The 26,343-nt window shown below is 33.3% G+C and overlaps 1 protein-coding gene across 1 annotated transcript in view; it reads right to left on the reverse strand.

The window, feature by feature from the left end:
• The window catches only part of Smp_134430 (putative tolloid), a gene marked incomplete at both ends in the record, with an annotated part of 101,137 nt that extends 84,651 nt beyond the window's left edge, over positions 1-16,486 (reverse strand). Inside the window, one exon of the mRNA XM_018800143.1 lies at positions 16,006-16,486. Coding sequence (XP_018653986.1) covers positions 16,006-16,486 — 481 coding nt within the window. The remainder of the gene's footprint in view (positions 1-16,005) is intronic.
• Positions 16,487-26,343: the final 9,857 nt, after the last annotated feature.

Consider the following 26,343-nt stretch of genomic DNA (forward strand, 5'->3'; position numbering starts at 1 on the left):
ACTATAATGTAAAAGACTCTTTTTTATTTAAAGTCTGATATACTACTAACCAGACTATTGAATCGATAATTTAAATATTTAACTAACGTGATATCAATTTCATATACTCATATACTTTAGCATAAGTAGGAGGCTAATATTATTGCCAGTGACACAAAAACGCGTGATCAAAAGTTGAGCAGATAAATCTGAACTTGTCTACCGAACTATCTTTAATAACTGATCTTCATCAAACTTTGAATGATTCGTTATGAAAAAACCATTGTTATCGTCTATTTGAAATAAATGTTATTCAGATTTCTGCCTTAAGTTTGAATTTAGATAAATATCACAAAATAATGATTTTGAGTGAATGATCATAATATTTCTGTTTATTCACTGAAATCTTTCTACGCTCTTGACACACTTATATTTTATAGTTGAATTCATTAGTCAAATGAAGCTAGACCACTATGGAAAACCTGGAATCACTGGATGGCCGTTTCGTCCCATTGTGGGACTCCTCAGCAGTGCACATCCACGTCACGCCTTGCGAGATTCGAACCCAGAACCTATCAGTTTCGCGCGCGAACGCTTAACCTGTAGACCACTAGGCCGGCCTCCAACGGTGTTAATGTTCAACATCCACGAAGTTGAGCAACCGTCCACCATTGTCTTCGGGATGAAACGGCCGTCCAGTGCTTCCAAGTTTTCCATGGTGATCTAGCTTCAATTGACTCATGAATTCAAATACAAAATTACTAAAACCTCCACAAAACCCCTTCTGATAACACTTATATTTGTTAATCAATTTCTTATGGCACATATATTTTATTCATATTTTCATAATCATATTATGATACATACAATGTAAATTGTTTTTTTTTTTTGCTTTCCTTCACTTTATCAGTTATTATTCAATTGCTTAATACATTTATATTTGGATTGGTTTTCTTCTTGTGAATTATAGATTAAGGTCATGATGCATGTTGGTACACCAAGGTCATTATTGATTTAATGACGTTACGTTGCTTTCTGTTCTATTTTTTTCTTGTAACCATAGTTCATATAGCATTTTTTTAGTGTAGGATTTTTGTTAAAGTAGATTTTTTCATTCGTAGTTAACTGTGGGTCATCAAAATATTTCACCTAATTTTATTATTTGACTTTTATATATGAACTTTGATGTTTCATCGAGGCAGGAATTTCGGTATCCTTTTATATCATGCTAAAATAATATACCTGGTATTTCCTTTTTGTATTGGTTATTTGAATATTACCATTGATGTCTATGACTGCAATTGATTCATCTCTGTTTATAATACCTGGTCCTATGAATCGATATAGACAATTGCATTTTGGAACGGAAATGGAAGAATGTGAATAATTCCATTCTGTCATAAGATTTCAGTTAGAAAAATTACTTGATGAGTAGCCAATATATTAACAAAAATTTCAGCAAATCTGTAAAATAGGAAACTGTTTACTTTGGGATTTATATCAGGAATTCGTATTCATATCCAAAAAACTCCTACAACTTAATGTACCGTATAAAATGGTGGCTGACATCCTTAAACTTTAATATGGCACCGAAAATTCTAAGGTGATTGAATTTTAGTCAAGTTCGAACGTATAACTAACTGACTGCTCACAATGGAAAATAATGAACTAGATTCTGCTAAAACATGTAAATACTAAACGTGAGCTTATACCTAACTTAACAATAATTTCAACGAAATTCGAGGAGTGTTTGGCAAATATTTTATTCTATTTTAGTGACTTTTGTGATTGATATATATCTAATCAGAAATGTGTACACAACCCATAGTTAGAATTCAACATTAATCACTGAGAAAATGAGTGATGTCATTTAGATCATTTTTAACAATACCAGTTATTCTCGTTTAAAGCCTTGATTTTTAAAATCATTGAAATATTTCATAGTATACATCAAAGAGTAATCTAAATTGAATAACCACTGAAAACCAAGAATCACTAGACAGTTGTTTGGTCTTAGTATAGGACTCCGTAGCAATGAGAGTCAGTCACCCTGTAGTGGACGCTACTCACAAGATAGTTTGTAAATAGTGTGTGCTGGGACGTGGCGTCAAATTTGATACAATTGTCAGACGCAATGAAGAGTCCCATTGCGTTGAAAGCACGGAGTTCGCAGAACAAAGCGAAAGATGCAAATAGAAGATTGAAGTTTACATATAATGTATTTGATGAGTACTTTGTAACTTTTCACTACTGACGCATTCCTCCTGGTTATTGTCGTGTTCTACAACCCCACTCGAAGTTGAATGAGAAATCTTGAAGTTTCTCAATGAGCTCCCCATCTAATGGCATGTATGTCTACCTGAGCTGAAAAACGCTAATCAGCGAAAAGGCTTATCGGCAAAGGGGATCATGTATATCATATTTGCCTGAAGACATGAATATCATATTCTATTTTCTATATGACACAGTGGATATATATATATATATATATATATATATATATATATATATATGAAGAACGGCGAACGAAAACAAAATAACTGTTTAGCTTCACACAAAGAGTTTTTGTAAAATACATTTCACTGTCTTGTCAAGCGATAAACACTTTTTTCTACGACAATTCTATATGAAAACTCAATTTAACGATACATGTTTAGACATTATTTGGGTACAGCGAAATAATAGACATTGTCTTTGTATTCTACTATAAGTGTTACAATCAATATTGAACATTAAAGGTTAAGAACAATCAAAAAAATGTCTACTACAATAGAATGAATAAGACTGTTTTGAAGCCTCAAAATTATAATTATTGAGAAAGGTAATTAAACTAAGGAATGCCTAGTTTTGGTTGTAAATATAATATACATATAATTAAGGTATTTTAATATATGAATCTTTAAAAATGTTATCATTCGAAATAAGTAGTAAAACTATTTTTGTTTTAGTTTTTAGTATACCCGGAAGGTGGTAATGAAAATATCAATTTATTATTCATTTAGGTATGCATAACTGATTATTGTTATTGATATCTTTTTATATATAGTTGAAATCATGAGTCAATTGAAGCTAGACTACTGTGGAAAACCTGGAAGCATTGGACGGGCGTTTCGTCCTGTTGTGGGACTCCTCAGCAGTGCGCATCCACGATTCCAACTTGCGAGATTCAAACCCAAGACATATCAGTCTCGCGCCAGAGCACTTGACCGATATAGTTGAAATCATGACTCATGATTTCAACTATATATAAAAATTACTAAAAATCTCCACAGAAAACCCCGTTATTGATATCTGTTTGTTGAACATGGTATATTTTATTTAATACACTTGCTAGGAACAAAAAACCAATTATAAATAAACAGTAGATTATAAAGTAACATGAAGTGTTGTTCAGTAAATTAGAAAAATGCTGAATGTTCAAAAGTGAGCTTGTTTTTATTTATCACATATGATGATTAATTACTAAAAGGCGGGAATATGCATGTAAACATTGATATTACGCACAGTGTACAGACTTTTATGGGACAAATGCTTAAAACAAGGTTAAATATGTTCTCCTTGTGGAAAATGTGTAAATTTCGTTTGTTTGTTTTTTTCGTTACAATTTGCAAAATACATAAATGAACTAGTAGTCTATGTAGCATTTTTGTTGTTTTAACAAGAGTTTTTAGACAGTTTCATGGTTAGATACAATTTATATCAGTAAACATCAATTTGTTAAAGCTAGTATTGGAGTATTTTAAAAAAACTAGCTAGAACCTGAACATATATGAAGTGCTTCTTATACACAACTCAAGCAAACTATAGAAAAAAGGATGAAATGAAACATATGGAAACAGGAAAAAAATAAGATAATTTGCAAACTTTTCTGTAATTGGAAGGGGAATTTGTGGAGATTTCAGTATTTTCATAGTTGAAATCATGAGTCCATTGAAGCTAGACCACCATGGAAAACCTGAAAGCACTGGACGGCCGTATTTATTTGTAATCGACTACATAAGTAGTAACTCCGCCTGTAGCTCTTCTAGAGTTACTGCCGGTTCCAAGCCCGGGTAAAGGAGGAGGGTTGGGTATGGGGTTAGCGACCCCATCCCGTAGAAAAGCTAACTCGCTAAAAAAACGCTAACCAGAAAAAATAATAATTCAAACCATTTAAACTCTGCCCTCCAAGTTGAAGGAATAATTATGACGTCTCATGATGAAAGCCGAAATTCTTCGGAAGTCACGAGACTGATGCACCTTCTAACAACCAGAGCAACACTCTTTATAGGTACATGGAACGTCCGGACAATGTGGGAGACAGGAAAGACCAGTCAAATAGCAATGGAAATGAGGAGATACAACTTGGCAGTACTCGGAATCAGCGAAACCCATTGGACACAAACTGGACGACAAAGGCTAGGTACAGGAGAGATGCTGCTGTACTCCGGTCACGAAGGGGAAAATGCTCCACACACTCAGGGAGTTGCTCTAATGCTGTCCAAAGAAGCACGAAATGCACTTGTAGGATGGGAATCTCATGGACCCAGGATAATCAAAGCATCATTCAGAACAAAGAAGCAAGGGATCACAATGAACGTTATCCAATGTTATGCACCCACCAATGATAACAACGACGATGATAAAGACCGGTTCTATGAAAGGCTGCAATCAATTATAGCAAAGTGCTCACGGAAGGACCTGACCATCCTGATGGGAGATCTAAATGCTAAAGTTGGAGTGGACAACACAGGATATGAAGATATAATCGGACGACATGGACTAGGAGAGAGAAATGAAAATGGGGAGAGACTTGCAAATCTATGAGCATTCAACAAATTCGTTATAGGCGGCACAATATTTCCACACAAACGTATACACAAAGCTACATGGATCTCACCGTACCAAACCACAGAGAACCAGATAGATCACATCTGTATCAACAAAAAATTCCGAAGATCAATGGAAGATGTGAGAACCCGGAGAGGAGCTGACATAGCTTCAGATCACCACCTGGTTGTGGCCAAGATGAGACTGAAGCTAAAGAAACACTGGACAACTGGACAAACAGCACTACAAAGGTTCAATACAGCCTTCCTTCGAGATATTGACAAGCTCAATGAATTCAAGATAACTCTCAACAACAGGTTCCAGGCTCTACAGGATCTACTAAAAGAACAAGAAACTACTTTGGAGGACAACTGGAAAGGGATAAAAGAAGCACTAACTTCAACGTGTCAGGAGGTTCTTGTTCCTAAGAAGCATCATCACAAGGAATGGATCTCTATGGGAACCCTGGACAAAATTCAAGAAAGGAAGAACAAGAAACTAGCAATTAACAACAGCCGAACACGAGCAGAGAAAGTCAAAGCACAAGCAGACTACGCAGAAGCAAACAAGGAAGTGAAGAAAAGCATTAAAGCCGACAAGCAGAAATACATGGGAGAACTAGCAACGACGGCGGAAAAAGCTGCAAGAGAAGGGAATATGAAACAACTGTATGATACAACGAAGAAATTGGCAGGGAGATATAGCAAACCAGAGAGATCAGTCAAGAACAAAGAAGGAAAGACAATCACTGAGATTCAAGGACTGAGGAAAAGATGGGCAGAATACTTCGAGGAACTGCTGAATAGACCAGCCCCATTGAATCAATCGAACATCGAAGCAGCACACACTGACCTTCCAATAGATTTCACCCCACCAACGATCGAAGAAGTCAAGATGGCCATCAGACAAATCAAAAGTGGGAAGGCGGCAGGACCTGACAATATACCAGCAGAAGCACTGAAGTCAGACATTGAAATAACTGCAAATATGCTTCACCTTCTATTCAAGAAGATTTGGGAGGAGGAACAAGTGCCACAGACAAACTGGATAGAAGGACACCTCATCAAGATACTGAAGGAGATCTGAGCAAATGTGAGAATTACAGAGACATCAGTTTGTTATTATTACCAGGAAAAGTTTTCAACAGAGTGTTGCTGAACCGGATGAAAGACGCAGTAGACGCCGAACTTAGGGATCATCAGGCTGGATTCCGTAAGGATAGGTCGTGCACAGACCAGATTGCGACACTACGGATCATCGTTGAACAATCAGTTGAGTGGAACTCATCACTATACGTCAACTTCATTGACTATGAGAAGGCGTTTGACAGCGTGAACAGGAGAACATTATGGAAACTTCTTCGACACTATGGAGTTCCTGAAAAGATTGTCAACATTATCCAAAACTCATACGATGGACTACAGTGCAAAGTCATGCATGGAGGACAGCTGACAGATGCATTTCAAGTAAGGACCGGAGTCAGACAAGGCTGTCTACTCTCCCCATTCCTCTTCCTTCTAGTGATTGACTGGATTATGAAGAATTCGACATCTGAAGGGAAATATGGAATACAATGGACTTCTCAGAATCAATTAGATGATTTGGACTTCGCAGATAACCTAGCCCTCCTCTCTCATACACACGAACAAATGCAGATGAAGACATCAAATGATGCAGCAGCCTCCGCATCGATAGGCCTCCACATTCACAAAGGAAAAAGCAAGATCCTCAAATGCAACACGGAGAACACCAACCCAATCACACTTGATGGCGAAACCCTGGAAGAGGTGGAAACATTCAAGTACCTGGGGAGCATCGTTGATAAACAAGGAGGATCGGATGTAGATGTAAAGGCAAGGATTGGCAAAGCAAGGGCAGCATTTCTACAATTGAAGAACATATGGAACTCAAAACAACTCTCAACCAATTTCAAGGTCAGAGTCTTTAATACGAACGTCAAGACAGTCCTACTGTATGGAGCTGAAACTTAGAGAACTACTACGGCCATCATCAGGAAGGTACAAGTATTTATAAACAGTTGTCTACGCAAAATACTCAACATCCATTGGCCGGATACTATCAGCAACAGCGTTTTATGGGAGAGGACAAACCAGCTTCCAGCTGAAGAAGAAATTAGGAAAAGACGTTGGAAGTGGATCGGACATACATTAAGGAAATCACCAATGTGCATCACGACTCAATCCCTAACTTGGAATCCTGAAGGGAAGGAAGGCCAAAGAACACACTACGCCGAGAAATAGAAGCAGATATGAAAAGGATGAATAGCAACTGGAAAGAACTGGAAAGGAAGGCTCAGGACAGAGTTGAATGGAGAATGCTGGTGAGCGGCCTATGCTCCTCGACGAGGGGTAACAGGCGTAAGTAAGTAAGTAAGTAAGTACATAAGTAGTAGTCACTGGTTTAACACTTCTAATTAAGCTTAACTTACAATCTACCTGGAATTGAATATGAACTACTATCAATGAACAATCTATATGTTTTTCTTACACTTATTTTCTAAATAAACAACATAAAATTCTGAACTTCATCTTATTAACAATCCTTAACAATACTGCAGGTTGATTTGATGTGACTTTAACCACTGTTAGGTTCCATGGAACGATTCTAATTGTTAATCATGTGAGTCAACTGATTATAGTAATTTTTCTATTAAGTTGTGAATCATTGAAACCAAATTTCGAATATATAGAAATTGTATTCTTTGTTGTTTATCATCACGTACTGGCCTTAGCTGAGTAGCCATTGAAAACAAGAAAGTAATGAATAGATCAGACAGCTTAGTATGGGACTCCTAAGGAGCGGGCATCCGAGACATTATCGGTGAGAAAACTTGAAACCAACGTGTACCTAACATTCAGTTTACTGATTTGAAATTCGTGGGTCTACATTTCTAAATTCAGTCAATTATTTATTCTGTAAGAATTTCTTAATTTCCTTAAATGGTTATTATTAGTTGAAAACTGGCTAACAACAGCACTGAAAATTTCTTAGGTGTTACAGTCTGAATTTTTCAGCTAATTTTTTAAAACCATTTGATTAAATCTTTAATAATAAGGTAGCATCAGGACAGGCAACAAGCATGATACGTTTAGACTGCTGAACAAATGTCTCACGGTCTACGTTTATGACTTCAGTCACTTCACGAAATCGCACGACAGTTATTAGATACCATATGTCTCTCCGTATCAATAACGACCTATCAATAGAACGTCTACCTCAAAGTTATTCACTAGTAAGCACATATTTATTAGTTAATTGGAATCCGAATTGCGATGAAATATATGTCCACTTCTTCTTAACTTTCAGGGATACCTCTGCATCACTTCAGTCAATACTAAACACTACAAAATAGTTTGTTATCACTATTGGGTTTGATCTAAAAGTAATTATCTGACCGTTTAGTGTTTTTGGAATTACACCAAACTTCTACTTTCCATAGACTAATGTTTTGGCGTTAACTCAACTAACAGCTATTTCCTCTAACCTCACTGCTTTTCACAAAAATATACTAATATAGTAAATCATTCAGGTAAAAATGGTATCTCTAATTATTTTAGAAGCTTAATATAATTTAATAAACTTCGTAATAAATATTCTGTCCGAAAATATACTGTTCGGATCCAACTGTGATGGGACTAGAAACAGTTGGAAGGAGAGCCAAGGTATATGTCTCACTCTAGTTTCCACTCTGGTTTAAGGTCTCCCGTCGATTCCTACAGATCACATAGCATCAAAACATAGTGCACTCATTGCTAATTCACATAAAACAATGCTAAAATTGCAGTGTGATCAGTAAAATTTATTTAGTACTAGGGAAGCAGGGTATTGGTTACCGCTCAGTGATCAATCAAATTCGAATATGATTATGGGTTTCACCATGCCTTTAGATAAATGAGTGAGAAGATAAAGTTTATCAGAGGTTCGTTTCATTGTACATTCTAAATTTATCATAGAGACTAACTGTTTTACATATGAAAAATGCCTGTGAGTTCCTTATGCACATGGACTTGAATTCAGTTAATATTTATAAAAGTCAAAATTACAAAATTACACTTTCGACTCCAGATTTTTTATATGTTCAATCAACACTTGAATTATTTAGTTAGGCTTGATATTAATGTTTTTCTAGTGAATACCATAAATCCTTTAGTATAGAGGATTTGCGGAGATTTTAATACTTTCACAATTGAAATCGGGAGTCAATATAGGCTAGATCATCACTGAAAACGTGGAAGCACCGGACGGCCATTTTTTCTAGTGTGGGACTCCTCAGCAGTGTGCACCCACGATCTCGCATGCGGGATTGGAACACAGGGCCATCACTCTCGCGTTCGAAAGCCTAACCTCTAGAGTGCTGAACTGGAATCCAACGATGTTAATGCGTAAATTCAATCAAACCATGGCCTTGCCCAACCCTTTGTCCATTGCCTGAGATTGGTATCTTACACCTGACACTGATTAGACTCCACTAATCACGTCTTCTCACAAGAACTACAGGGGTAATTCCAGATTATGAAGAAACGGTTGTCCATTGCTTCCAGGCTTGTAATGGTGGTATAGCTTAGATAGACTCGTGATTTCAACTGTGATAATTACATCTTTGTCAATTTATGAAATTTAAGAAGATCACAGTTATTGATTTGGGTCTGTTTAATGAACAAGTTTAATGAAAAAGAAATCTTAAAATCCTTACTAATATAGGAGATTATTTATTTGTGGAGATTGTTGAATGTTATTGAGATTACGAGATAGATATTTACCGAAGACAATTGAAGATGGTGGCTCATTGATGTCAATTGACTGAAGTTAGAGATGTAAATTATTAGATGCTGGTCAAGTGGTTTCAAAGTTAAGGTCTCGACATTAGAAATGCAGGTTCTGAGTCTGATTCCCGTTAGCTTCGTGGCTGCTCACTGCCGAAGAGTTTCATACTAGGAAAAAACAATCGTGCAGCCATCCCAGGCTTTGAATATTTATCTGACTTAGATTGGTTCGTGAATTCAAACAAAGAAATTATTAAATTAATGACTTGATGTTCCGTTAACTGTTATAGTAACTGACAGTTACTACGGCAAGAAAACCTAATCTAAACAATGTAATTTTGAACTTTTGTGTAATGATAATACAATAATAATGATAATAATACGTTACCATCTTTGGCATTTATCACGGCACATTTTACTTGATTTTTCTCACCATAAGTCATAACACAAATTTAAATCGTTTTAGTTTTCTACTTTTTTTGTATGATATCGCATCTTCTAAATTTTTTTTTCATTATGCGGACGATCTTACAATAGATATGTCAGTTGCTTCTTCATCGGTTTGTTTCAGCATGAAGGAGTTTATAATAAATTTCAAAAGGGAGTCGATCGTAAAAAGTCTTATAATTGAGCTTTCAAAATTTTTAAATTTAGAATGATATGAAAAAGCCCTATGCACCATACCTGAATAGCATGAACTTTGTACTATTGGAGGATCTGTACTTAATTGAAATCAAATATCATCTGTTTTATTAAAAGTTCCACCTCCTTTCTGTTTTAATCTTCAGACATTTTATTAATACCGAAGAAAGGTTCATTATATGAAGCGGCTACATATTTTTGACCTCATACAGGACTCACTTTTGTTATCTCCAATTCATGTATATTACCATACTGATCCCCTTTTTGTTTCAAGGGCCTTAAATAAATAACAACAGTGTGTTGTATAGAGTATTGAAGACTATTGTTTAGGTAATTGGTGAGCTTTTTGACGTTATTATGAATCAAGTTGAATATGATTGACACCAAGATAGACAGATTTATTGGGATGTGCATTAAAATTAAACAACTAAGTCACTAACTAATAACCAGAAAACAAGTGAAAAATAAACAGCACTGGGTATCATTCACGTCTTTATCGACAACCCAATAACCAGCACAAAGAACAACATATGAAAATAAATTCAGGACATACGTGTTGTACATTGTGAACAAAACAAATGCACCGCGATTTAGAAGGCCATAAGTTTAATGTCCATCGTAAGAGGTGAATGTTCTAGGTTCAGACTTGTGAACAATCGGGAATTCACTTTGCTGAAAAGCTTATATATTATACAAGTTTTTTGAAGGTAAAGATTGAGTTATTTAATGATTTTGACAGTGACACCATAATGCTTAGTAAACAAGAATATTTTATTTAACTACTTCTTACTATATCAGCTACACTTACCCTTATTTTTAAAAACCGTATTGAAACCTATGATCCATGGAAACTGAGGTTTGTCATCATGAAACAAAACACGTGGGTTTTTTTTCTTAGCTTAAAATTAGTCAAAAAATGAGGAGGAAACAACATTCTAAAACCAAACAGCTGTTTTGTTTAAACATGTTAGTAGTGAAAAAAAAGGTTAGTGAGGTGGTTTAATTCTCAAGTCAAAATACTCACATGAGCTCGCCAATACAATATTCCAAGCCGCAACTCTAATAAATTCAGTCACCTGTTTTATTCCCAATTAACTGTGACTCTGGAGTACATGCTAACTTTCAGAGGTTGTGCAGTGTAAAATGTTTTTCATAAAAACACTTGGATGAGATTTTGGAACCAAACGGAGAGAAAAAATTTCATTCTAATTTAAAAACTAATCATGTCTATATACTAACATTTGCCAGTGATTGAATTAGCTCAACAAAAATTCAAAGCTTGTTTGTTCACAATGTTAGGTTAATGATCAATTTTTGTTCAAATTCTCATAAAAGTACATTTTCTAATTAAATAATTTACCTCTGGAGATTACTTTCATCAAAAAAAGAAACTTTATAAAATAGATGGAACGTGGCTAGTAGTGGAATTGAGGACCTACTTGGGACTTGTCGGATGTATATTGATGTTCACACCGGGACTTCAACCCGACACGTTATTCACTGAGTTACGAAATCCAGATAGCCGGTCACTTGGGCAACGGGTATGTTATTTACATCGTTATTAGAATGACTTTGAATTATCCCGCTGCTGAAACTGTTGCCAACCAAGATTGATCAAATTCAGTAAACATTATCACCAACGGCATAGGTCAAACCCATTCTGATAATAATGTAAAAATGAAATTATTTAAAAGACGACTTAAAACCAAGGACCACTCGACAACTGCTTCAGTCAAGTTCCTGACTCAACAGAAGTATGAAACGATAGTCAGATAAGTGATTAAAAACATGACCTACATAACATCACGTAACCTCTCAGTCGATGTACAGTGTACAATATGGCCAATGAATTACTGTATCACTTTTAACTGGGTTGATAATCAAAGCAAATTTCGTAAAATAACACCTTATTGAACAAGAAATTGTTTAAACAACAGGGAGATAAATCTACATTATTAGACTTAAATGTTTATGAACATATGAATATATATATCATGTGAATAATATATGGCCTAAATGAACAGAGTAATTTCAGATTTTATGGCTATGGATTTTTAAATGTGCATATATTTATTTGTATGAATAGTGAAGCAAACGAACTTGTTTCTAGACTAGTTTATTTCTTAAGATCAGTAAGATTTCTGTATATATGAAGCGTTACATGTAAAGAAACTTGGATAACATGGATAATATTTGTATAAAAGGTTTCTGTGAGGTTGGTATTGATGCAACAGTTTAAACATAGTATATCAACATGTGTAAATAAAAGCATAATCATCTAGGATATGTATTAACTTAAAAGTTCATGATGACTTTAACGTGACAGTATACTCAGAATATCAATGAATGTAAGTTGATTTTGAAAAAATACTATGGCTTATCCTGCAGCTTATCAAAATACTGTTCCTGGTATGGCTATTTGTTACAACTGTGGAAAAAATGTTACCTGCCACTTGTTACAACGGAACAAGAATGATATGATTCGGTGTAAGCAGTAAAGGTAAGACTGTACATAAAGATTTATTTATGCACCAACCACTGATTTACAACAGATCAAATTCTAAAAGTTTATATAACCATTCTTTATCTACTTCAGTTCTATCAACTGGATACCACGACTATCCTCTATATCATTCATGCCACTAACTTAAAATTATACTGAATGAATAAACACCACAATCACTATTATATAAACTTCTATGCTACAAAGAAGGAAATTATACCCCACAACCCATACCTGATGGAACAATTATAAGTCTTGACATTTTCAGAATTTTTTTTAGTGATTTCTAGTGATTTATTTAGATTGATAACTATAGGTAAATGAAAGTGAATAGACAGCATAGATACATTTTATAAAACATAAAATCTGAATAACAAACATGACATACGAATATAAGCATATTGAATATATTTTTCCATTGGTGAATACTATGAATGAAACAGCTGAAAAGAATACACTGACAGAAATTCAACCATTATTTATACAAAGTAACTTATCGGTTATTAAATGGTAACTTTACATGAATAACTAGAAGCAAATTATAAGTTGCTGTGAGAAAGCAAGGATCTCCTCAATTTTCCAAATCTATAATGAGTACCAATCTGTATGTGACTCGGTTTAATTCTAACCGTTTATGACTATCATAAAATCGTTAAAATTAGTTAAAACACTTTAACAATCAAGCAAAAGGCTGTTTATCATGCTCAATTAACAATTTTACCAAAAGTATGTATGGACATAATCATTTTAAGAAAGAAAATATATAATCTTCGCCAGTATGCTGCAACCATGTAAGAGTGAATTGTGTAACAAAACATAGATCCAGATGAAAAGAGGACAATTCCACCCTACACGTAAACTCTTCTTTTATTTTTTACAAATAACAAACTTTAGATATTTTGTATATATGCATACAAGTCTAAAATAAACTAGCTACTTAAAACGAAAAGTAGGAAGTAAAATCATAAAAGTTATTTGACTAGGAAGGAAGAAACTAAATAGAAACAAAACCCATTAAAAAATATTGTATAAAATATGCGACAGTTTTTGTCTATTCCATTATGTGCGTGTATCCGTTGAAAAGCATAAATCATAGTTAAAAGTATCCCTCCCAACCTATTCTAGTTCATTTTTTTTGTTTTACTTGAGGATTATTAGCAATCAACATTAGACGATTGTCACCGCCCGTTTAATATTGGGCTGATGTTTAATTTATTAATGGAATTAGTCAAATTGTAAGTTTTCTTTGTTTTTTTTTACAATATTTTAGTCTTTTTATATCTTTAGTGAAATGCTATAAGTGCGGGAATATGTAACTGATACAGTTGGATTTTAGTTACCTAGTTCAAAATGTAACCATGCTGTTGGAACGTAACCGTTTTAGGATGCATTTTGGTGTTTTGAAATTGCTTAACTAAAAGTATATCATTTCAGTACAGTAAACTTACTAATGATTATTCATGAAAAACCTAGTTATGTCCAACGATAATTCAACGTCACTTTAAGATAAGTTATGTAAAGAATAACTTTCTTCTGAAATAATAAATCAAATTCTAAAAACCAATGTACATGATGTCTAAATGGATTACAAGGTCAGTTGGTGAATATTCGTTAGGTACATAGAAATAGTCAGTGTAAAATAAAATCAATTAACTTTATGAAGCTAATGTTCGGTCAATATAGAAGACAATATAAAGAAGTAACATTTTGTAGAACAGGATATAACATTTCCATAATAATGTTGCTAGTTTCTAATTAAAATTGATCATAGAGTAATCGAAATCACCAAGTCACAATATCTAAATCAATGAAAATTTAATGCTCATAAGTGACTAATTTTAAAGAAAATTCTTCAAATTTTTAGTCTAAAGTCATAATTTGTAAAATCAATTGGGTCAGGTTTAAGATATAGGTGAAGTTCAACAAAACATCGACCTCTGCCCAGACTCTACTGCACTTGAAAAAAAGACAAATTAATATCAATCTAATCGCTTGAAAATATCATCCTCTCCAAAAGACACGGAAGACCTGATTTCTGTGCTATTATCTTATCGCAAATGACCATTTTAACAGAATCCTAAACAAGGATAAATAGGCTAGTTTATCCAACTTATTTTTCAGTGGCCCATCACTATCCTTCAGATCGTAGTGAAAATAACCGCCGACTATCTATACAACATTCACAGGACGACATAATGAGAACATTTAATTTTCCCAAAACTACATTTTCAGTAATCGATATTTTAAGAAAACGATACAAAATTTTTCAATAAGTGTTGCTTTTGTACAGTTTGTCTCCATGTCTGGAAGTCAGTTTCATAAAGTTGAATAGTTTCAATTTATTGTGACTTGTAGTATAGAGAGAAGTAATTTTCTAGACACTATAACTTAAAATTAAGTGAAGAATCCGAAAATACTTAGGTTATTGACAAAAAGACTGACCAAGGTGGTCTCAAAATCAATATACTGACTATAAAACGTCAAAAACTCATAGTCTGTGTGCGTTAAATGATTTGAGTATGTTTTTTTCTGTCTTTAAATTAGTAAATAAAAGACATAGTTAAGAAGCTAATTTACAATTATTAGGATCTAGAAGGACTTTTGTTATTCATTATTTAAGGTAATGAAGTACAATTTACAATCATGCTAGTGAATTCAGATAAGCATAATTTAAACGACCATCTCATTGCTTTATCACCATAGATACACGAATTGATTATTACGACATATATCATTTTAAATAAACTTCAGAAAACAAATTGATGAAAGTCATGGAAATTGAAATGGGAATACCAAGTAGGTATATTAGGTCACTTATGACGACATTATGATAAATTCATTTTTCAGTTCAACAAATAAACTGTGTTCTTACTATGATTGTTTTAGATGAATGCATTAACTTTAAGCAGTACGGGAAGGTGACAAGTCCTAGAGACCAACTGTCAAATCACTGATGAACAGCATTTGTTGCAAACACTCAACTGAATTATACTCGTGAACAACATTGTTTCTCCAATTATCTATTTATTTACTTAAACGCATAAACATTGGTACAAGGAGACACCAAATAGATTTGCGCCACATAAGTCACTTGATTTATGTGAGGGCTGAGATAGTGCCTGGGTGAAATAAATATTTATTATGAACCAATGGTAAACCGAAGGAAAAAAACATGTCGTCAGAGTTTAATGAAGCTTTTATTTCCTTGTATTGCTTTTCTTTGATTCAATAATAACCACAAGTCGATAAACGATAGTGGATAATTTAAAAGAGCACGAATAAACTTACTGGCTTTGCATGGGTCAAGCCAAGTGCTTCCTGGATATAATATGGCCAAATCTTTCTCTGGCTCAAATTTTAGTGACTTTGGTATAAAATAATTTACTTTTTCATGTAATCTTTCGACGAATAATGTGGTTTTTGATATGTTGTGATCTTTAAAAATCTTTTTGTGCGTCGGTCTTGAATTGGTTTGGGTTCCATTATAAAGTCTACTGTTATTATTATTAGTAGTATTATTATTCATTTTGTGTTTTTTGACTTTGTAATTATATGGTTTCTCAAAATATGAACCATTATATGATTGAAACTGATTCTTGATTAATTGACTCCCTGAAACAGATGGACCAGGATGAATGAAGTATACTTTCGGTATATTTACTATTGTTTCTTCAGTTACATGTGGATTCAGCCAGATCAACTGTATGTTTACAACTAAATGTACAAATGCATTTATTAAGATAAAGAAATGATCAACAGGAAAATTCATTTGAATAGTAGTGTATCCAATATCTATGTGTGTGCGTGAAATATAAATTCCGGTACAAATGGGTTAATAAAATCTTGATTGCAAACTGAGAATAAACCCAGTCATCAGTACCCTCTCATTTTAAATAGGTCACTTTTGATTGTTGATTTCTAATTTGATATTTACTTGTGGATACACTGACTTATCTTTCTAATTATTACTGATACACCTGAAGGATATATGGAGTCATTGAACAATTTACTTGGATGCATCGACTATTAGAAAGCAGAAATTTCAGTACATTTAAAATAGCTTGCTTTAGAATCATTTTCGGACTTCATAGTCGCCGATGAACAAGCGCATATTGATTACCTGATATGTGTTGTAATCTTGATTTTAGTCAATACAAAACTGTACAGAAACAGTTTTGAGATTAGATGAGATAGTGCTGTTAGAGTTACGTAGGGTATTATCGTCAAAAGGTCATAATTTATGGCATTGACCAATAGAGTCACTATCTCGGCCCTATCACATATATATACATAATGGAGCTTTAGACACACTGCCTACACACATATATACGTATGTTACAGGCTTACAAGTCAGTCTCCCAATCAATCGTAAATTTTTAATAGTTTGCATTACTTGATTGTGTATACGTACATGTATTCACCAGTTGTGTATGCCAAATTTTTTATTTCACTCAACACACCCAATAAACATGTGTGTACAAAGACAGCTGACGCATATCAGTTAATATTATATTATACTATAGGCCTTAGTATTTGCTAACAATTCACTGAGTTCTATTGAAATATAAGTGTTCATGTATTTGTACAGTACATCTCAAAGATCGGTACAAACGAAAACTTAACTACAAAGAAAATGTTTAGACATGTCGTTTTATGGTGTCTTCATTTTTCTCACAACCATGATGATTGGTTTTTTCACGAGCTAAAACAAGTGCTGTCAACACTATGAAATGAGTTACATACAATCTAATGTTATATGTTATGTAACTGCATTGTGGTGTTTAATCCTAAGATGTTAAGTCATAGAAGTTGAAGTGATCGATTTCTGTCTATGGATGCAGTTTCAACCTGGAATGCTAATATTTAGAGAACCATTGAATGCCAAGGTAAATTGTTTCGTTCTACTACTCAAGTTCTCCAAAGTGAACAAAAAGATTTGTCATTTGATGAAGTTTCAGGATTTCAGATGTCTGGGACAAGCACGACACCGTTCAATAATTGAGAAGTGACCAGTGTACTGGTTGTCTAATCCTTTTAGTGCTGATCAAATTTCACTCATTAAGTTGCAATATGACCACCAGTCTAAGTGACTTGACATCTCATGAGCTATGTCGAGATTGGAACTGTGAAACTGAGTAGCACGGCAAAGAATCATGCAGAGAGCTCAATTTCCCTCGTGATTACAGGTATACTTTACTGGCGAATGTCGAACAGCTGGAAATCTAGGATGAAGGTGCGCAATCGACTACCTTAACCACCTAACAACTAATATTCTTGAATACATTACTTTTTGATGGGGAATTCCCATTTATGTCCACAAGTTTGAATGTTCACAAATCGATCAATATATAGTTGACATTGTCATGATCTAGGTCAATTAAGATCAATTATGAATATCACTTAAAGAAAAATACAAGATCACACACAATTGGTAATAATGAGAATGATTGAGCGTGTTAGTGGATATTGTGACTAAGCATGTCGGTCTATAATATTCTTGCGTTTGAAGTGATAATTATTTATTTTGATTCCAGCTGGAAGATGAGCAGCAGAATATAGTTACGTACAGTTTATGGGTCCTAAACAGATGAACTGTGAGTTCGAGATTTTATTGCTAACTACCATCCAAAGCATAATCAAACCGCTATGTTTCAAGACTACTTAATAGATGGACCACGTACAGCTTCTTTCTAAGCAAAGCAATTGACTTTCTGGTGCTAAACGTGCATAAACTTTGAAATTCGGGTTTATGACATCTTTTCAGACATTAAAATATATTTTTAAAAATACAAATTATGAGACTAAGCTATTATTATTACGAGTTAGTTGAAATTTAGCAAACCGATAATCAGAGATGAAATTTAAAAATACAAAATAACTTATGGTTATTCACTTCATCCTACTGTGACGACGTCCAACAAACCAATATCATATACTTCGTAATACCCAACATAAAATTATAGTAAAAATAAACTATACTAACGAATTTTAGTGAATCGGTCAGGTTTACAATAGTTACTTTTAGAATTTTGCGCGAAATTCAAAGAGTAGTGAAGGGTCGCATGTATTGTATCAGAAAAATACCTAAAAATTGTCTATATCTAGTCATTAAAATACATAAGATTGTTAAAAATTATCTTTTCTTCAACCACGTCAAGAATATGATGTGATATACTGACGAAATTACAAGAAATACCTACTCCTGATGCAGATTGAATCTGAGAGTACTTGATGTGATTCAATAAGTAGTCAAAGATGATTCTGTGAATAGAAAAACAATCCCATCTTTATACTTTCAACACTTACACACTTAACCTTCATAATTCTAACCCTAATACTCCTAATCATAACACCTAACCCTGACACAACTAACCCTCCGAACTCTAGCTACTGATCTTAACATATAACTATGGTTAAACTCCTAATGTATAATCCTCACCCATTTTTGTTTACCACGATAAATAATTCAACATGTTAGAGTCCATTATTATAACAAAATTATTTATCCTCTGCGATCTTATCTTTTCATTTTTAAGTTTGAATCTATTTTTACTTGGTGAATACTTAGGTTTTGTCTGAAGTTACTTATAAATTTAATAGTACAAATGCTTTGTGAGATGAACGAAACTTTTGACACCAATCACCAGCTTGATATCTTTATCAATAACTATTGATGATTTAACTTGACCAAATGGTTGATGTACACTTTTTCATGTTGAATCAATTTGTTTCTAGTTCTTCCACATTTCCATACATTGTAATAACAATGATTTTGCTTTAATGGACATTTACAGATTTAGTAAATCCATATATAGTAGTTCATGTATTTGTTTTTCTGAATTGGGTTGATATGCCATAGTGTCACGAAACTTTCATTAGAAGTATGAAGATATAATTATTTAACTCAGCTGATATTAACCGTAAGTTTATAATGAGTAGTGATGGTCTCAGTTACTTTAATATTAAGCAAAGACATCTATAATAGTAGAGAAAGAGTAGTATTTTATTTTATACTAATTCCCATAGTTCTACAGTCTTGCAATGATATCTGTTTTCTTTGAAAAATTACTTTGTATTTTGTTTATCACTTAAGGAATATCAATAAAATCTACTTGGGTTAAGCAATCATCAAGGCCATCAGCTTTAAATATGCGATTTCTTGTCATTCCGTACTGCAGTCTAGAGTATTCGTACTGAAGTATTATAGCTTTGAATCAATGTCTCGATTCAAACCCTTAAAGCTCATATGAGGTAAATTTTATTTGAGATCTCATTATTTATTACAGTTAATAAGAGTTGAAAACAAATCATCGGTTCATTAATGAGGTTAAAGTTATTTCACAACAGTAATTGAATACGAGAACCAATGAAACGACATTTAACACATTTATTCGTCGACTTTTTCTTCAAAACTCGAAATCTTTGCTGAAAACATGGTTGTTCAATAAAATCTTATCATTTATGAACCTTGTTGCTTTCAAATTGGTATATTATCACTTAACGTGACTCCATAAATACGTAGTCGTGAAATCGATAAAGTTTCAAGGTATCTAAAATCGTAAACAGTATTACTTGTTTAAATTTATTCAAAAAGATTATTTCAACCTATCGAAACATTCTGGCATTCTTTAATTGTCTCGGTTGTTTACAGTATTGTATAAGAGGGACTCTTAAATATGGTGTGTTTGAAAATACTAAAAATGCTAAAGACGGAGAACAATTTTATTTTACTATACAATTAAAATGAACTAGAGCCTTAGGAAATGCATTCTATTTCGAATTAAAGGTATTTTTCACATTTTTCCTTGAACGGACATTATAGTAATATAATTTAAGCTAACTGACAATTTAGTTTACATTGAATTTTTGAGTAAATTCCTCAGCAACACTAGACAATAACTACGATCCATAATTGATTATTATAAACACTTGTTTCATTGACCTTTTTTATATTAAACTGTATATTGACAAGTCTACTTACTGAACGGTCGATTTGATTTCCGAGCTGTTTCTAATAATCCCATACTAAATTCACACTGCAACCTGAACGCAAGAGAAAAGGTGCGAATTGTAAAAATGAGCTTTATAAAAGGGTTTAGATCGTGCGTATATATCCTAACGTGATCATGATAATCTTGGAAGTTATGGAATTGGAGACACATACTAAATATAGCGGTAGGAAGGCTATTATCTAGTGAGAAGGCAATTATGTTTCGAAGAAACGTTTTTGCAATCATGATTAGCTAAAATGTTTCAAAGAGTAATCTGGGTCCCTATAGATATTTCCGAGCAGTGTTTTGGAATTCCCCAACACTGATGGTTGTAAAAATTTTACATATTCAAAAGTAAACAATGCTTAGCTTTTAGTTGCCTTTAAGTAAATAATAATCTATGATGGAAATCACATGAATTCAGGGTATATTATCATTAAAAGTCAGCGAAATAATCCAGATGGAAACAATAGCCGATATCACTTTAGTTCAATGAATATCTTTTCTTAAGTATCAATTTCTTACACGGTTGACAAAAGACAAAATGACAAATTCTAATCTCATTCATGTCAAGATAGCCTGAACTAACAAGATTTGTATATATACAAACATATCATCTAGTAAGAAATTTGTTACATTTGTGAATATTTCATAACCTTAAAACCAAAATGAACATACAGTTTTGTAAAAACTGAAACTTGTATGCTAATTACTTGCTCGTTTTTTTTTTGTGTTTTTTTTTCATTTGTTCCTGTTTCTTGTTTCAATGTCACTCAATGAATCAGAAAATGCTTTTTTTGTTTTCAAAAAAATCGATGAACTTAAATTTGGAAGGTAATCTGTAGGAAAATATTTTGTAAACCAGAAGTTATACCTGATAATAAAATAAAAAAATTTAATAAAATAGATAAGTAAATAATATTTTTCGTAAGTAAGAAAGAGTTATGCTGTCCAGTGCAAAAATCTCATTGTCTGTTTTTACCAAATAGAGAATCATTGGGACGACAGAAAGATGTTCACATTTATTTTTCTTTTTAATTCATAGAAGCAAAACTAGCTGGAGAACTGTCTATGGTTAAAAAACATTGGTAAGCTACTTTATCTGCTTTCGACTCACTAAAAAGAGAAAGAGAAAACTCGAGTCAATGTTGATTCTCCTGGTCTCCCACATTATCCGGATATTCCATGTACCTATATTAATTGTTGTTCTGGTTGTCAGAAGGGGTATCGGTGTAGTGAATTCTAAAGAACCTCGGCTTTCACCATGAGGCGTCATAATTCTTTTGAATGAAGATCCTTCAAATTAGAGGGCAGAGTTTAAACTGTTTATTCTGGCCAGTGCTTTTTTAGCATAGTTGTTTTCTACGAGATGGAGTTGCTAACTTTATGGCAAACCCTCCTTCTTTATCTGGGCTTAGAACCAGCAGTAACCCTAAAACAGCTGCAGGCGGAGTAAAGCCAATACACTATTGGAATAAATATTTTTGTAAGGTCATATTTTCATTGGAAGTTATTATTATTATTATTATTAAAAACAATTAATTTCATTGCAGTGTTTATAAATGGACATCTATCAATGATCAAAGTGAAACTACTTTAAGACAGAGTTTGATTACTTCCATATACTTACGAGGTGAATTAGTGAACCACATTATTTTTTCTGGTTAGCGTTTTTAGCGAGTTAGTTTTCTACGGGATGGGGTCGCTAACCCCATGCCCAACCCTCCTCCTTTATCCGGACTTGGGACCGGCATTAGCCCCCCGAGGAGCTACCAGCGGAGTTTAGTTCACCAGATATCTTACTATATATATCACTATTCTTACTAACTTTTTACTCTTCACCATGTAATTTTATTATGTCTCTAGGAAAAACTATCAATACGAAAAGTTTACACATCTTTAATAATGGGGTTATACAATTGTAAATTCTAAAGATTTTTATAGTTAATTATTTATCGCTAGGTGCTCTATACAACGATAAGAATGGTAGCCGATTATAACGAATTCACTGAATGATAATAAACTTTGTTATTATTGCTTCGATTCATTTCACGCCAGATATCTCCCTAGACTTTATTCTACTAGCTTTTGGTTGAATAATGAATAGTACCTAGTTTTCGTATATAGCGTTCGTTAACATGTTTACATAATCGACCAGCAAAAAATACAGTAAACCAGAATAATGAAAGTCATTGTTACTTCTTCACCAAAATCATCATCATCATATATGGCCAAACCATTCATTCACAGCTGAAGATTAAAACACGGTTTTACAAACTTGTGTAAGTCATTTGCTATTCATTCGATGGAGAATGTGTGAAACACCTCCCGAACTAAATAAATTATCACTAATCAAGGCTTCTTATAACTGGACACACTTAAACAAGTTTGGTAGTAAGTCTTATAAATTGTTTTTAAATTTCAAAGTTGTATCATTAGAATTTCAAACATGAAAATACAGAGAAGGTAATTTACATGAAATTGCTAGTTCACAAATTTGATTTATTGCAAATTATACCATCTAGGCGTCAATCGAGAAACTGTGTACACCGTTGAATACTTTTTGGACAGTTATTTATCGGAAAAGATAGGATCCAATAGCTATTTTTTTATAATAGTATTAGTAGTAATTGCTTTATTTGATACCATATGTTTGATTACGGTTAAAAATTCGTCATACGAAATATGTAATACCGAAACTTGTGAAAATTGAAGGAAAAAGAATCAAAAACAAGCCTTTCAACAATGAACCTGTTTGTTAACACATCTCAGTTCTTCAATGGACAGAGGAAAAGGAGAATATACGGAGCACTGTGGTAGTTCAGCTTGAATTTCTGCAGTGTTCAGCCGTGTAATAGATTGTGATTTTTATGAAAATATGTGAATCCTTAAAATTAAATAACAGAACTGTTCAATTGAAAAAAAACTTAAAAACGTAATAAAGAATAGAGCTATTTACTAAGTTGTAACATAAGTAAGGTCAGGCTTCTATTTTCGTACTATAGGCTTATGCGTACAATGCCTGATAATCACATCTGTATTATCAAAATGAAAATTATCAATTTTCTAGGTTTCAGTAAAATTAGGTAGTGACTTTTAATGCGATTGAGGACATACTTTTCGTTTTATTTCGAACTCATTATTAATCATTGTTTCACGAAGACTTAAAATACATTAGTGAATGTTGACTTTAATAGTGTTTTTATCTTTCTAGATTATTTTAGCAGTGTTTTGCTCTCTAGGTCATTCTGGACAGCTTCATCACAATAAAAGCGCCGTAACTAAACAATATAGATCAAAGAACACAACACCATTAAAAGTAACCACTTGAGCTGCATATCATTTCTATCACTGAAGTTTTCTTGGAAATATACTAACCTCTGTTAGGCTCTGAGAAAAAGTCGTTTTCATTTTTAGTTAACATTATAATCATTTAACTAAAATCCATCATTTCATTATTTGCTATTCCAGACAACATGACCAAAAAATTGATGGTGTAGTGAACAAGAAGACGAGTGGGGACAACCGAATGAGTTTGACACGACAACTACAGACTATCTCACTAAAATCTGACAACCGTACAATAGAAAGTTAATTTGCAAACTATCAATCAATTGTCTCAATCCTGACCATTCTTTCTGCAAATATCAGTCCACAGTCTCCTATTATTTCTGTTCACTCATTTTCATACCAATTGCGTTTCGTTTTCGTTCTTTCCTTATCGATCTTCTAGTGAAATATATTCAACGCCCAACCATCGTTATATAATACTTGTTAGGATATAAGTAGCCCACACCAAAATGGTTTACTGCTTTCAAAAAAATGACTCAGCTGTCTGAATAAATCTTCAGAACGTTAGAAATTAGCAGATTCAAGGAATTACCGCTTAAGATATTTAAAAACTGTATAAATTGTATAGAATTAGTTATAGTGAAATCATTTGAAGTTTGCGGAATATTTTGTTCATATTTCATGCAACCAGATCATCTTATAAATATAAACAAAACAAGAACAACAAACCTCGCAGAATAGAATAAATCTTATTCTGTTTCTCGGCTTCTCATCAGCTGCGAACAGCCTAAAATTGCAATTAGCAATATAAATATAAACAGATTTTTAACATACTATAGTTATTAAAGTTTAGATGAATGTTTGAGACGGGACTAAAAAAAGTCATACTAGTACAAAGAATAGGGGACAGGATGTATCAATAAACATAGTTAAGATTGATTCGCTTTCATATGTTGGAAAGTAGTAAGTCAAAGGCGAATAACGGATGATGACAAAACAGTTAAGTGAGAGTAATAAAATTAGTAGATGATTACATAATCACTCAACATGATTAGAAACAAAATCAAATTTGTATGTGAACACTGATAAAATCATATGCGATAAAAATTAGAGGACGAAAACAGTCAGCTAATTAAAAAGGTTATTTGATTGACGCTGTCACCATGACAGAGAAAGGCTAACCACACTTTAATTCTGCATACACATATCAGGTCGGAGAAGTATGATAGTGATCGCCTATGTAAAACAGAGCAAAATTAGCGTTGATTGTCTGTTAATTTCAACTGCATTACTCACATCCACTTCGTGTACACTATCCAGAAAATGTCTGGAAATCACATTTGTGTTTAACCAGTTTTTTCAAATTCAAAACAAGCAAACTGTAAGGCAACTTGTTTATTTTCGTTTCACATAGCCACTTTAATGCTTGATCACTAGAGATTTGTGCTGTTTATTATATTTTAAAAAATTAATGAGATTTTCCTTATCACGTAGTTTTATTTATTAAATTTGAATTTTTGTGTATATTACCTACCGCATCCTTAGCATACAGGGGAAAATAATTTCAGGGTGAATTTTGGACGACTGAGTAAACAACTAGATTATGAAAAATAGATTGTGATTAATTGTAAAGAACAATAAATGAAGTCTTATTCCCTACAAGATGTAGAAGGGAGATCTGTACAAAAAGCTTAGATATTTAGAAAAAAAATTTTTCTCTAAAACAATAGTTAGCAAATTCTGAAGCTACTTACAGTTTATGAGAAGAAACATCCCTACAAGACTAATATGTAGCATAACAAGACGGCTCATTTTAATCACGTCAATGGTCATTTGTTAATCCATATTTAATTCGGGGTTCTACAGTGATCGATTACTAAAACGAGATCAAAGTCATGATTGTCTATTGCACCGGTGATTTTGTTGATAATTTTCAGAATATTTTAACAGCCATAAGTATGAATATTTTAATTAATGAGGGATTCTTTATGTCCAGCCGAGTAGGCTGAAGTAATTATCACTCTCATTATTAATTCAGAAAATCCGAAGTATAAACTGAATCCAGAAATGACCGAGAGTCCTAAGTCGTTACGTGATCACCTACAGGAGGGCGTTAACATATCATCAGTTGAATTCTGGCTCAGGGATCTGGAGGTTAAGCGTACGAGCACGAGACAGAAGAAACTGGATTAGATTCTGGCGTGGGGGGTCATGAATGCACACTTCTAAGAAACGGCCGTCGAGTGCTTTCAGGTAGTCAATGTTGGCCTAATACTGATCAGTTCATGATTTTAACGAAACCCCCAATTACTCGGTATAAATCATATAGCTAATTAAATATTAA

This window comes from Schistosoma mansoni, chromosome W (assembly GCF_000237925.1).
Source record: "Schistosoma mansoni strain Puerto Rico chromosome W, complete genome".
NCBI lineage: Eukaryota > Metazoa > Platyhelminthes > Trematoda > Strigeidida > Schistosomatidae > Schistosoma > Schistosoma mansoni.